At 46.7% G+C, this 14,139-nt stretch overlaps 1 protein-coding gene across 4 annotated transcripts in view; it reads right to left on the bottom strand.

The window, feature by feature from the left end:
• LOC307000087 (cell surface A33 antigen-like) overlaps positions 1-10,481 on the bottom strand; it is a 28,438-nt gene extending 17,957 nt beyond the window's left edge. For 2 of the 4 annotated variants that reach the window (XR_013797974.1, XM_079615354.1), the window contains exons 1-3: positions 10,324-10,481; positions 6,590-6,756; positions 6,254-6,488 (exon numbers count right to left, since the gene is read on the bottom strand). Coding sequence is in view for 2 of the 4 variants with exons in the window: in XM_079615354.1 (XP_079471480.1) it covers positions 6,254-6,488; positions 6,590-6,756; positions 10,324-10,369 (448 nt within the window). In the remaining 2 variants the exon portion in view is untranslated. Of the gene's footprint in view, positions 1-6,253; positions 6,489-6,589; positions 6,757-9,730; positions 9,966-10,323 lie in introns of those variants that run through there. The other 2 variants (XR_013797975.1, XM_079615355.1) reach the window with 1 other exon arrangement.
• Between the last annotated feature and the right edge of the window lie 3,658 nt (positions 10,482-14,139).

Raw genomic sequence — 14,139 nt, forward strand, 5'->3', positions numbered from 1 at the left:
GCGTGAGGGTTTCACGGGGAGTGCAGGAGAATTTTTCGTATTTCTTTTTTCTATTGCACATTCATTAAAATGTATTAGAAGGGGAATACTTTTTGACTGGAGGAGCAAATACTGTTTATTTGGAAACTTTTGTGGCGGCATCGAGATGGCGTCTCACCCCGCGGCCGCGGAGGTGCTGGCGTCTCCTGTGTCGCTCCGTCAGGGCGTCAGGTGTGTGCCTACACAAGGCGTGACGGTGGAAGATGTGTTACTGGTGGTTGGAGAACTAATCGGATTTGAAAACATTTCTTCGGCGTCGAGGATGAATAAGGCGGTAGTGGTGTTTGTAAAGGAGGAAGAACAGGCAAATCGGTGGAGATTTTCTTACCGTTTCACCGCTGGTAACGCCAACGACCCGTATAACCGTGTCTAATGTCCCCCCTTTCATTCATAATGATGAAATTGAAAGGGCGTTGGCGAGATATGGAAAGTTTGCAAGTGGGATTAGAACTATTCCACTGAGGTGTAGAAACGAAGCTTTGAAGCACGTTATGTCGTTCAGGCGGCAAGTGTTTATGTTTTTGAATCAGCCAGAGCTGGATGTATCGTTTAGAGTTGGCCACGAGGGAAAAACCTATGTGGTTTACGCTAATACTGGTAGCATGAAGTGCTTTGAGTGTGGGGATATTGGGCATAAGAGGATGGCGTGCCCACATAAGGCCCAGGATAGGCAGGAGGAGGAGGTAGCTGAACATGGTGCTGCTGTTGAGGTTGTTCAGGAAAGAAATGACGATGTCCAGAATAATACTGATGAAGCAACTTATGAGAAAGTACCAACTCAGATTACAGAGGGGAGGAACGTTGTTAATGCTGATTTGATTGACAGTAATGATCAGAAAGATGATGTTGATGAAAACGAGATTTCTAGTGGACAAGATGATGCATCTAAAATGGGGGAAAGTAGTGTGATGACTGATGATGTCAACAGGGGAAAAATAAATGTTGCAATGGCTCAAATTGACGATTCGGAAGTATCTAACAGTGTTGAAATGTGTTCTGATTCTGAAATGGGAGATGATGATATTTTCCCTGAAATTTCAGAATTTGGTTCACAAATCATGGAGGACACATACACACTGCAAGAAATAGATACAATGGATAAGACACATGCCTTTGGTGTGAGAGACCCGGGTTCAAATCCACTGTGAGACACCAATGTGTCCCTGAGCAAGACACTTAACCCCTACTTGCTCCAGAGGCGTGCGACCTCTGATATATAGCAATTGTAAGTCGCTTTGGATAAAAGCGTCAGCTAAATGAATAAATGTAAATGTAAATGTAAATAAATGACTTTCTTGATACAACTTTTGGAAAGACTGTGGAAGTCAAAGATTTCTTCCCAGACATAGGGAAATTTATAGTGTCGGTGACTTTGTTACAAAGAAACGTTAGTCATGAGGTTCTTAGCAAGCAGAAAAGATTTCGGCTAAGGAAGATCTTAACGAAGTTAAGAAAGAGTAGGGCAAACGCTTCACAAAATGATTAGAACACACAGGGTGTCGGCTATTCTTTGTCTTTTCACTCTGTTTCTGTCCTCTTTATATTTTTCCCTTTTTATGGAGTTTTTGAGAGCAGGCTCCTTAAATATAAATGGGGGTAGGGATGGAAATAAGTTAGCAATGGTGTCAGAATTATTTAGAATTAAGAAGGTGGATATTGTTTTTTTACAAGAGACACATTCCAATACAGAAAATGAGTCGGAATGGGATAGATGGTGGGAAGGAAAATGTGTGCTAAGCCATGGGACAAATTTGAGTTCTGGTGTGGCCATATTATTCTCAAAAAATATAAATGTAAATATTTTAGTTGTAGAAGAAGTTGTAAAGGGAAGAGTATTACTAATGCATATAGAATTTAAGGGAACTGTGTTTGTGCTTATAAATGTTTATGCACCAAATATTGGGCCTGAGCGAGTGGAGGTTTTTATGAAACTTAAAAATGCTGTTCAAAAAATTGGAGATCAGGTGTGTGTTATCATTGGAGGTGACTGGAACTGCACTGTGGATTTTATACTTGATAGGAATGGGGAAGAACCTCATAATCAAGTGTGGTATTATCAAAAATCATAAAAGAGCTTAATTTGATTGATATTTGGAGGAAAAGAAATATAGGGATTAGACAATATACATGGCTTAAAGCGTCTGAGAATAGAGTTAGTGGGGCAAGACTAGACAGATTTTATATTGATAAAACATGGAATAATAAGGTGATGAATGCTGTTATTTTACCTGTTGGGTCTTCAGATCACCACTTGGTTTTATTTGATTTAAACATGAAGACAATTACAAAGCCAAATTATTTTTGGCATTTTAATGTTAAATTATTACAAGATGCTTTATTTTGTGATAGTTTTAAACTATTCTGGAATAAATGGAAAATGCGGAAAGATTCTTTTGAAAACATGTGTCAGTGGTGGGATGTTGGCAAAGTAAATATAAGAATATTTTGCCAAAATTACAGTTCACATAATACATCAAGGGTGAAGTTTGCAGTAAAAAGCTTGGAGAAAGACATTCAAAGAATTGAAAGTACTATTTTTAATAATGGAACTGGGCAGAGTGAGCTGTTGAATAAGAAAAAGAAAGAACTTGGCTCGTTATTACAGGAGCAAGTGAAAGGAGCAATTGTAAGGGCGAGAATCTGTTCCATTAAAGACATGGATGCTCCTACATCATTCTTTTTCAATCTTGAAAAGAAAAGCTCCCAACAAAAACAAATATATCATCTTCAACGGCCGGATGGGACTATAACGTCAGACCCGGTGGAAATAAAGACGCTGGCAGTTAACTTTTACAAAGAACTGTATGATGCTGAGGACTGTGAAGCTGAGAGTGCTTCTGATTTGCTGAGTGATTTACCTCAGGTGGAGGATGAGGGGAAAAAATCACTAGACAGTCGAATAACTTTTCAGGAGATTACAGAAGCAATGAAACAGTTATCTTGTGGACGTTCTCCGGGAATTGATGGACTGCCGGTTGAGTTTTACCAAGCGTTTTGGAATATATTAGGACAAGATCTGTATGAAGTACTCATTCAAAGCATCAAAAGTGGATCACTTCCTATAAGCTGCCGAAGAGCTGTACTGTCTTTGCTTCCAAAAAAAGGAAATCCAGGTCTTCTAAAGAATTGGAGACCAGTTTCTCTATTGTGTTTGGACTATAAAATACTGTCAAAGTGTTTAGCAAATAGGCTAAAGTGTTATTTAGAATTATTGGTTCAAAATGACCAGACGTATTGTATTCCCAAAAGGTCAATCATGGATAACCTCTTTTTATTAAGGGATGTAATTGATTTTAACCAATTTAATAATTTCAACCTGGGTATTCTTTGTTTGGACCAAGAGAAAGCATTCGATCGGGTTGACCATGTGTATCTTCTTAAGGTTTTAAAGCATTTTGGATTTGGAGAGAATTTTATATCTTATATTAAGTTGTTATATTCAAATGTTTTTGTGATGGTTAAAGCTGGTGGAGGATTGAGTGCACCAATACCGGTATCAAGGGGTATTAGGCAGGGTTGCCCGCTTTCTGGACAACTGTATAGCCTCGCTATTGAGCCATTGTTGTGTAGGATAAGGAGAGATCTGAATGGAATTCTACTTCCTGGCATAAATAGTAGTAGCAGGGTGTCATTATCTGCCTATGCGGACGATATTACAGTCTTTATCACAAGCCAAAATGAGGTTGACGTTTTAACGGGAATTATTAAAAAATATGAGAGGGCATCTTCAGCAAAAATGAACTGGGGAAAAAGTGAAGGGCTGATTATTGGTCAGTGGGGAGGGTTAGGACCTCCAATATTACCAGGTGGATTGCTGTGGGTAAGAGAAGGGTTAAAATTTTTAGGTGTTTTTTTAGGAAATACAACATTTAAAGGGAAAAATTGGGAGGGAATGCTGGAAAAGGTGAATGCTCGGTTGTCTAGATGGAAATGTCTATTACCACATTTGTCGTACAGGGGGAGAGTTCTGGTGGTAAACAATCTGGCTGCCTCTACCTTGTGGCATAGACTTGTGGTACTGGAGCCACCTGATGACTTGATCTGCAGGATACAAAGGACTTTTGTGAACTTCTTCTGGAGTGGAGAACACTGGATTCGTGCAGCAGCACTTTATCTTCCAGTTCAAGAAGGAGGCCAAGGTCTGGTGGACGTGAGGAGCAGAATCTGTGCTTTCAGAATCCAAGCAGCACAGAGACTTCTCTACCACAAGAACTTGGTGTGGTCTCAGACTGCGAAGGCAAGTCTTCAAAAAACTGGGGGTCTTGGATTGGATAGACATTTATTTTTAATGAACCTGGAGAAGATCAACATGTCTGAGCTTTCACACTTTTACCGGACAATGTTGCATTCATGGAGAGCTGTTTTAAAGTTGAAAGAGAGGTTGATGAACCTGGGAACTGGGTTCTGGAGGAACCATTGTTTTTTAATCCAATGACTCGAACAAGACTGTTGTCTTCTGTGAGTGTGAGTGCATGCTTACAGAGAAATGGAATTGTCAAGCTGGGACACCTCTTGAATAGAGATGGATGGAAGCCGCTGGAGGAACTTAAAGAAATGACTGGTTTAAGATCTTCACGCTTGACAGAAAAGTTGTTGGAGGAGATTGTCAATGTCTTACCAGGTAGTTACAGAGAGTACATTGGGAGAGGAGCCTTGATGGACATGACGAATGAACAGGAACTCCCAGGAATTAAAATCTCTCATCTCATAAAGACGGAAAATGAAGATGTGGGGTCAATTCTATCTTTTAAAACCCCGCAGCTGGAACATTTTGAGTCTGCATCCAAAAAAGCAATATATTACTCTACAGTCAAAGTTTTGCACCAGGACTCTCTTAAAGGACAAAAAGCCTCGAAGTGGCCAGGTTTGTTGAAGCCAGACTTCCTCCTGAGGGACAGGTGGAGAGCCCTGTATAAGCCTCCCATAGAGAAGCGCACGGCTGATCTGCAGTGGAGGGTTACTCACGGGCGATAGCTACGGACAGACACGTGGCGCTCCTGAATCCGGCAGTGGGCGAACAGTGTAGGTTTTGTGGAATGGTAGAAAACTTGGAACATTTGTTTTTAAGATGTGATAGGTTGAAAGGTCTTTTTAGTCTTCTTGATAGATGGTTTCAAGCGTTTGATGAAACATTCTCAGAAGAAGTGTTTATTGGGGGTGTGATGTACAGATTCTTAATCAGAAGGAAAGCGTGTTTGTTAAACTACTTGATCGGAACTGCAAAATTAGCAATTTGGAAGACGAGAAAGAATGAAGGGCTGAATCTTCTTAGTACTGATGCTGAACTAATGTTCAAGAACCTTGTAGCTGGACGGTTAAATATAGAGTTTGTATATTATAATCTTATAAAGAATGAGGGGTGTTTTGATGATATTTGGTGTCTTAAAAATGTTTTGTGTGTAATTGATGAGGACCAGTTGGTTCTTAATTTTTAATTTATTTTATTTGATGAGTATTTGATGTTGTGAATAATGTTTTTATTATGTAAATAATAAAGTCTTGTTAAACCTCTCTCTGGGAGTTTGGGGTGTGTGAGTTTTCTCACGGGTGAGAGGAGCGATTTAAATGGGGTTTTTATTCCTCTTTTCTTGTTTCTTTTCTAGTTTTTGGTTCAAAACTTTTCTGATATAAGTTTTTCCCTTTCTGTTCATAAGTGTAAGATAGAAAGATAGCATTAGGTGAGTGGTTTTTCTTTGTTTGACCTGTTGGCGGGTGTTTGAGTTAAAATAATGAGTGGGTCAAAAGAGAATGATGGTGAGAAGGTTAGTGTAGGAAGGAATTTAGATGACACTGGAAAGAAGGGAGATGAATTAGAAAGGAACGAAACACAGATTAATCAGGAAGTAAGCTGTGAAGAAATAGTTGCAAAAAATTGTGGTACTGGTGGTGAGAGAGTTGAGGAGACTGAGGTGAGTGTTTCTCAAAGTGAAGAAACTGGACACGTGTGGCAAGTAGTCGAGTCATTCGATAACATTCTGCATAAGCATCTCTCTGAAGTGTCCAGCAGATCTGTGTGTGTGTGTGTGTGTGTGTGTGTGTGTGTGTGTGTGTGTGTGTGAGTGAGTGAGTGAGTGAGTGAGTGAGTGAGTGAGTGAGTGAGTGAGTGAGTGTGTGTGTGTGTGTGTGTGTGTGTGTGTGTGTGTGTGTGTGTGTGTGTGTGTGTGTGTGTGTGTGTGTGTGTGTGTGTGTGTGTGTGTGTGTGTGTGTGTCTTACCCAAGACTATGAGACTGGTCGTGGCAGACCCACCGTCCTCCTCATTATCCACATTCTCAACTCCACACTCGTAAAAGTGATTGTCTGCGCTAGTGACTTTCAAGAGCTGCAGATCTGCTTTCCCGCCAGCGATGTCTTGTTTTAGAATCGCCCTGCCTTTATATTTCGTCTGCACCTTCGGTGGGTTAGGGTTAGGGTTATATTGAGTGGGACTGTTGAAAGAGAGGATTTTGATCTGTGAAAAAAACAGTACAAGTTCAGTCCAACCCAACATGAACACATGGATATGAGCTCTAGTATGAGTGGCGGATGAAGCGGATGCTAGTGCTTCAGTACCGCTGGATCTCCCGCCACATCTGGAGCTGCTGTCCACGTGATGCGGACGCTCTCAGCCGCCGGCTGCGGTGTGAATGTGCAGGGTATCACCACATCATCACCTCTGGCAATCTTATACTGTTTAGCTGCGATAGTCACACTCATGGCCGAAGAAGTGACCCGCACTCCTGTGAAACACACACACACACACACACACACACACAGACACAGACACAGACACAGACACACACACACACACACACACACACAGACACAGACACACACACAGACACACACACACACACACACACACACACACACACACACACACACACACACAGACACAGACACACAGACACACAGACACACACACACACACACACACAGAGACACACACAGACACACACACACACACACACACACACACACACAGACACAGACACACAGACACAGACACACACACACACACACACACACACACACACAGAGACACACACAGACACACAGACACACACACACACACACACACACAGAGACACACACAGACACACAGACACACACACACACACACAGAGACACACACAGACACACAGACACACACACACACACACACAGAGACACACACAGACACACAGACACACACAGACACAGACACACACACACACACACACACACACACAGAGACACACACAGACACACACACACACACACACACACACACACAGAGACACACACAGACACACACACACACACACACAGAGACACACACACACAGACAAACACAGACACACACAGACACACACAGACACACACAGACACACACAGACACAGACACAGACACAGACACACACACACACACACACACACAGACACACACAGACACACACAGACACAGACACAGACACAGACACACACAGACACACAAAGACACACACAGACACACACAGACACACACAGACACACACAGACACACACAGACACACACAGACACAGACACAGACACAGACACACACAGACACACACAGACACACACAGACACACACACACACACACACACACACACACACACAGACACACACAGACACACACAGACACACAAAGACACACACAGACACACACAGACACACAAAGACACACACAGACACACAAAGACACACACAGACACACACAGACACACACAGACACAGACACACACACACTTTTTACTTCCTCATATTTTTGTGGAAACTGTGATACATTACCATTCAACAGTTTGTGGTCATTAATTTTTTAATACTTTTATTCATCAAGGATGCATTACATAGTTATAAAAGTGTTAGTAACGACATGTATAAATTATGTTACAAATTATTTTACTTTTTTTTACAAATAAATGCTGTTCTTTTGAACTTTCCATTCATCAAAGAATCCTGAAAAATACAATGCATGACGGTTTCAGCAAAAGTCAGAAGCACAACTGTGTTCAACACTGATAATAATCATAACTGTGTCTTGATCATCAGATCCTCATATTATTCTGATTTCTGGAGGATCATGTGACACTGAAGACTGGAGTAATGATGATAAACTCAGCTTTGATCACAGGAATAAATTACACTTTACTGTATATTCACATAGAACAGCAGATCTACATTATAATAATATTCACTGTTTTGCTGTATTTCTGATCAGATAAACGCAGCTTTGGTGAGCAGAAGAGACTCTTGCAGAAACATAAAAACATCTTCATCACTCCAAACCCTTTGACCGGTAACGGCACCAACAGCCTGAGGCTGGAAACATATTTGTAAAGTTATGACGGAAATGCATGTAAATTAATTACATTTTTTACTGTTCACATGTGGCTTCTGCACTTATCACGAGATTAATGGAGTTCTCCTTATATTCATGTTAGTGATATCTTTGTCTCAGATGTTTCTCCTAAATCAGACACAAATGAGCCGGCAGCTGATGAACATGCGAGTGTGAGATTAGTGTGGACAGTTTGAGATATCGATGATGAAATGATAGAGTAATAGAGTAATATTAATGGAGTCTTTTCCTCGATGAAACAGAAGACTTCATTATCTCTAGAGTCAAGCCATTGCAGTCGGAGGAACAGGTGAGGTGTGTGTGTGTGTGTGTGTGCGTGTGTGTGTGCGAGTGTGTGTGTGTGTGTGTGTGTGAGTGTGTGTGTGTGTGTGTGTGCGTGTGTGTGTGCGAGTGTGTGCGTGTGTGTGTGTGCGAGTGTGTGTGTGTGTGAGTGTGTGTGTGTGCGAGTGTGTGCGTGTGTGTGTGTGAGTGTGTGTGTGTGTGTGTGTGTGTGTGTATAGTTCGTTTGGGCGTTGGCTCAGAGGAAAGAGTTGCTGTTCTGTGGAACTACAGATAAATCTCTTGATCACGTTGAATAAATGAAGCTCTAGTGCAAGTTCTGCCGGGAATACTTTGGCCTTTGGCTAAGCCCCGCCCCCCTTAGTTACTGTTGCTACCTCCGACAACTTCATCTGGGCTCTGGTTTGGTATCAACATGGCTTATGCTGTGACGCTCTTCCTGATGAACTTTTATCAAACTTTTATAAAGCATCAAATAAAGTGTCGGATAGAAGTAGGCAGAAGGGGCTCAGTGTGCGTTCGAAGGCTTTATTCAAGACATAAACGCGAGCAACAACAAGATCCAAATAGAGGCAAAAGCATAACGGTCACAGTCAAAACATGACCCAGCGCATATCCTAATGGAGACGGAGACTGGGACTCACAATATCAGGAGCAACACTGTTCATGTCACAGTGTCTGGTTTGTGTTCCCCGGGTGTCCACTAGAGGTCTCTCTCCCTTACTGTCACCATTCATTCTGGAACTGCATTTCCCACGATCCTTTGTCTGTTCTCATCACTCATCATTGCACGCAGCTGTTTCCCATTACATTGTTTGGTTCTGTGTATAAATACCCTGTCTGTTTCAGTCCATGTCACGGAGTCGTTGTATATTGCCCCCACACTTCCGTTCCTGTTATCTTATGTTATTTGGATTGCCTTTTGATTTCGACCCTTGCCTGGACTGTTGTGAGTACGGATTACCCTTAAATAAATACTGCAAATTGGATCTTCTCGTCTTGTGTGTGTTCGTGACAGTTCATGCAGAGGATCATATCCTAATACTTTTGGTATAAAAGGTTGGTACTTACACACGTCTGAGTTCGCAGATGCTGTCGCTCCATTCACCTCCACCCTCCCCACCACCACCAAGACGGGTCCTTCCCTCCATCCTCCACATAACACCAAGATGTCTTTCACCTCCATCCTCCCCACCACCAGATGGCCCCTTCCCTTACTCCGCAGGGGGTCGGCTGCGCCCCTGCCTTCGTCTTCAGGCGGGATATGCAGAGTCCGAACCCCAGGATTGCAAGCTACGGACGGGGCCTACGCCAAAGAACTTGATTGTTTGCTGAGCTCTTAATAAATGTTAATAGTCACAGTATTTATTCTCCCGAGTCTTTCTGGTAGAACTACGGGCTGTCACTGTATTCTGGAGAGACTGGGTTAATAATAATGAGCTTTCATTACTTTATTGCACTGAGAAGCACACGAAGAGAAGCCATCCGAACACAACTCAGCCTGAAGTGATTCTCATGGTGTGTGTGTGTGTGTGTGTGTGTGTGTGTGTGTGTGTGTGTGTGTGTGTGTGCCTGAAGCTCTACTGGACATGAATCTGATTCACGAGGATCTGAGTAAATACACACACTTATTCACAGATTCAAACAGATTAAAGCTCACTTACCACTGAACAGCAGACAGATCCCCAATATCCCCAGTGTTGCCGCCATCTCTCAGTGTCACAGGTGTGTGTGTGTGTGTGTGTGTGTGTCACACAGGTATGAAAGAACTGGAGATGTTGAAAACACAGAAACTCAGGAACAGTGAAGTCCCGCCCCGCGCGAGTCTCAGCTCGCCTGATGCCTTTATATGTCTCACAGTTCATGTTAGAAAAGCCACACACACCACAGCGACCTGTGACACCGAGATACTGATGAGGAACAAACTAGTCAAAACTAGTCAAAACTAGTCCAAATTAATAAAGTAATGACTTCTGTTGTGTTGAGTCAATGTTAGATGTAGTTTGTGAACTCTTGGAAACTTATTTCTCGCCATTTTACTGAAAAACACCCTGATTTGCATCAGATCCGGAGAAACTGGTTTGACAAGAAGAAAATGATGAGGGAGTGTCAACACACACACACACACACACACACACACACACACACACACACACACACACACACACACACACACACACACACACACACACACACACACTTTGATCAAGTAGTAATGGTGACTAAACCACCAGTCAGGACTCATGAGCATGTTTGAATTATTGGACCAATCGACACTATGCAGCTGATTTGCATTATTCATAGGCAACTCGACAGCGTCCTCTGGTGGCTGAAGGTCAGACTCACAATTACATCTGTTTTGAGAGTTTCTACCAAATGGCAGATGACTTTGTGCTGAAGTTTGATTGGATACGATCTTTGGCATCAGCAACAAACCTGACTTAAAAGTCTGCGTATTTTTATGCTCTAATTAAATCTGAAGATGAGCGAAGTTCCCTCCTCGTTCCTAAACTCATTCATCTGGAAGCGGCTGGGTCTGCCGAGATGCCTATCAGACGCAGGCTCTTCGGCAGGAACACACTACAGCCGCCACTGCGATCCAGTGGCCTGGGATACAAGCAGGAGAAGGCTGGGATGGAGCTGGAGCTGAGGGAATCCACTGACCCACTGGTGAGAGCAGCTGGCCCTAAGATACAAACAGGGAGGAAGTGGAAAGCCCAGGAAGAGGTTGACATGGCAATTATCAGGCTGAGAGATCGTGAGTTAGGGTTAGGGTTAGGGTTGGGTTAGGGTTGGGTTTAGGAGCGAGGTCTGGTCAAAGGCCTCCAAGGAAGAGCGGAGAGCCATGGTGGCAGAAGCTACAAGGACCGAGCAGGAGCGCCTCGACATCAAGGCGGTGTCCCAGAGCCGGCAGGGAGGCTGGATGTCATGGGAAGGAGTCACAGACAGGCATGTGTCATGGGTTAGGGTTAGGGTTAGGGTTAGGGTCTTCCTTTGCAGAACCAGCAATGCAAGCCTCCAGCACATCCAGTCGGGCTGCAAGACAGCATTGTCCCAAGGCCGCTATCGGTGGCGACCCGATCTGGTGTTGAGGAAGCTAGCAGAGGTGGCATGTAGACAGGAGGCTAATAGTAGACCTTCCGCGCCACCCTCACCAGAGAGCAATATCTAGAGTCCTCTCATCCGGCAGTGAGTGGAACATGAGGGTGACCTGCGGAGGCAGCTCCAATTCCCCAGGGAGATCGTAGAAACTTTGCTCCGGCCAGACCTGATCATGTGGTCAGAGCCATGACTATCCTGTCGGTGGAGCTCACTGTCCCATGGGAGGGGGGAATGGAGGCGTGCCAAGTATGCAGACCTGGCAGAAGACTGCAGAGAGGCCGGCTGGAGAGCCACCACATGTCCCGTCGAAGTGGAATGCAGGGGCTTCGTTGGGTCCTCAACGGTTCGCCTGCTCCGCGAAATGGGATGTACAGGAGCAGGGTGTCGAAAAGCCACTACAGAACTGGCAGAGGAGGCAGAGAGGGGCAGAGAGGGGCAGAGGAGGCAGAGAGGGGCAGAGGAGGCAGAGAGGGGCAGAGAGGGGCAGAGGAGGCAGAGGAGGCAGAGAGGGGCAGAGGAGGCAGAGAGGGGCAGAGAGGGGCAGAGGAGGCAGAGAGGGGCAGAGAGGGGCAGAGGAGGCAGAGAGGGGCAGAGAGGGGCAGAGGAGGCAGAGAGGGGCAGAGGAGGCAGAGAGGGGCAGAGAGGGGCAGAGAGGGGCAGAGAGGGGCAGAGGAGGCAGAGAGGGGCAGAGGAGGCAGAGAGGGGCAGAGGAGGCAGAGAGGGGCAGAGGAGGCAGAGAGGGGCAGAGAGGGGCAGAGAGGGGCAGAGGAGGCAGAGCGGGGCAGAGGAGGCAGAGAGGGGCAGAGGAGGCAGAGAGGGGCAGAGAGGGGCAGAGAGGGGCAGAGGAGGCAGAGAGGGGCAGAGAGGGGCAGAGAGGGGCAGAGGAGGCAGAGAGGGGCAGAGGAGGCAGAGAGGGGCAGAGGAGGCAGAGAGGGGCAGAGGAGGCAGAGCGGGGCAGAGGACGCAGAGAGGGGCAGAGAGGGGCAGAGGAGGCAGAGAGGGGCAGAGGAGGCAGAGAGGGGCAGAGAGGGGCAGAGGAGGCAGAGAGGGGCAGAGGAGGCAGAGAGGGGCAGAGAGGGGCAGAGGAGGCAGAGGAGGCAGAGAGGGGCAGAGAGGGGCAGAGGAGGCAGAGAGGGGCAGAGAGGGGCAGAGAGGGGCAGAGGAGGCAGAGAGGGGCAGAGGAGGCAGAGAGGGGCAGAGGAGGCAGAGAGGGGCAGAGAGGGGCAGAGGAGGCAGAGAGGGGCAGAGAGGGACAGAGGAGGCAGAGAGGGGCAGAGGAGGCAGAGAGGGGCAGAGGAGGCAGAGAGGGGCAGAGAGGGGCAGAGGAGGCAGAGAGGGGCAGAGAGGGGCAGAGGAGGCAGAGCGGGGCAGAGGAGGCAGAGAGGGGCAGAGAGGGGCAGAGAGGGGCAGAGAGGGGCAGAGAGGGGCAGAGGAGGCAGAGAGGGGCAGAGAGGGGCAGAGGAGGCAGAGAGGGGCAGAGGAGGCAGAGAGGGGCAGAGGAGGCAGAGAGGGGCAGAGGAGGCAGAGAGGGGCAGAGGAGGCAGAGAGGGGCAGAGAGGGGCAGAGGAGGCAGAGAGGGGCAGAGGAGGCAGAGGAGGCAGAGAGGGGCAGAGGAGGCAGAGAATCAGCAGGGGGTGACACCAGCACACCAGCACACCTGCACACCAGCACACCTGCACACCAGCACCCCTGCACACCTGCACACCAGCACACCTGCACACCAGCACACCTGCACACCAGCACACCTGCACACCAGCACACCTGCACACCAGCACACCTGCGCACCAGCACACCTGCACACCTGCACACCAGCACACCAGCACACCAGCACACCAGCACACCTGCACACCAGCACACCTGCGCACCAGCACCCCTGCACACCAGCACACCAGCACACCAGCACACCTGCACTCCTGCACACCAGCACACCTGCACACCTGCACACCAGCACACCTGCACACCAGCACACCAGCACATCTGCACACCTGCGCACCAGCACCCCTGCACACCAGCACACCTGCACACCTGCGCACCTGCGCACCAGCACACCTGCGCACCTGCGCACCAGCACACCAGCACACCTGCACACCAGCACACCTGCACACCAGCACACCTGCACACCAGCACACCAGCACACCAGCACACCAGCACACCAGCACACCAGCACACCAGCACACCTGCACACCAGCACACCAGCACACCTGCACACCAGCACACCTGCACACCAGCACACCTGCGCACCTGCGCACCAGCACCCCTGCACACCAGCACACCAGCACACCTGCACACCAGCACACCTGCACACCAGCACACCAGCACACCTGCACACCAGCACACCTGCACACCTGCACACCAGCACACCTGCACACCAGCACATC

This window comes from Phoxinus phoxinus, assembly GCF_949152265.1.
Source record: "Phoxinus phoxinus genome assembly, chromosome: 6".
Taxonomy (NCBI): domain Eukaryota; kingdom Metazoa; phylum Chordata; class Actinopteri; order Cypriniformes; family Leuciscidae; genus Phoxinus; species Phoxinus phoxinus.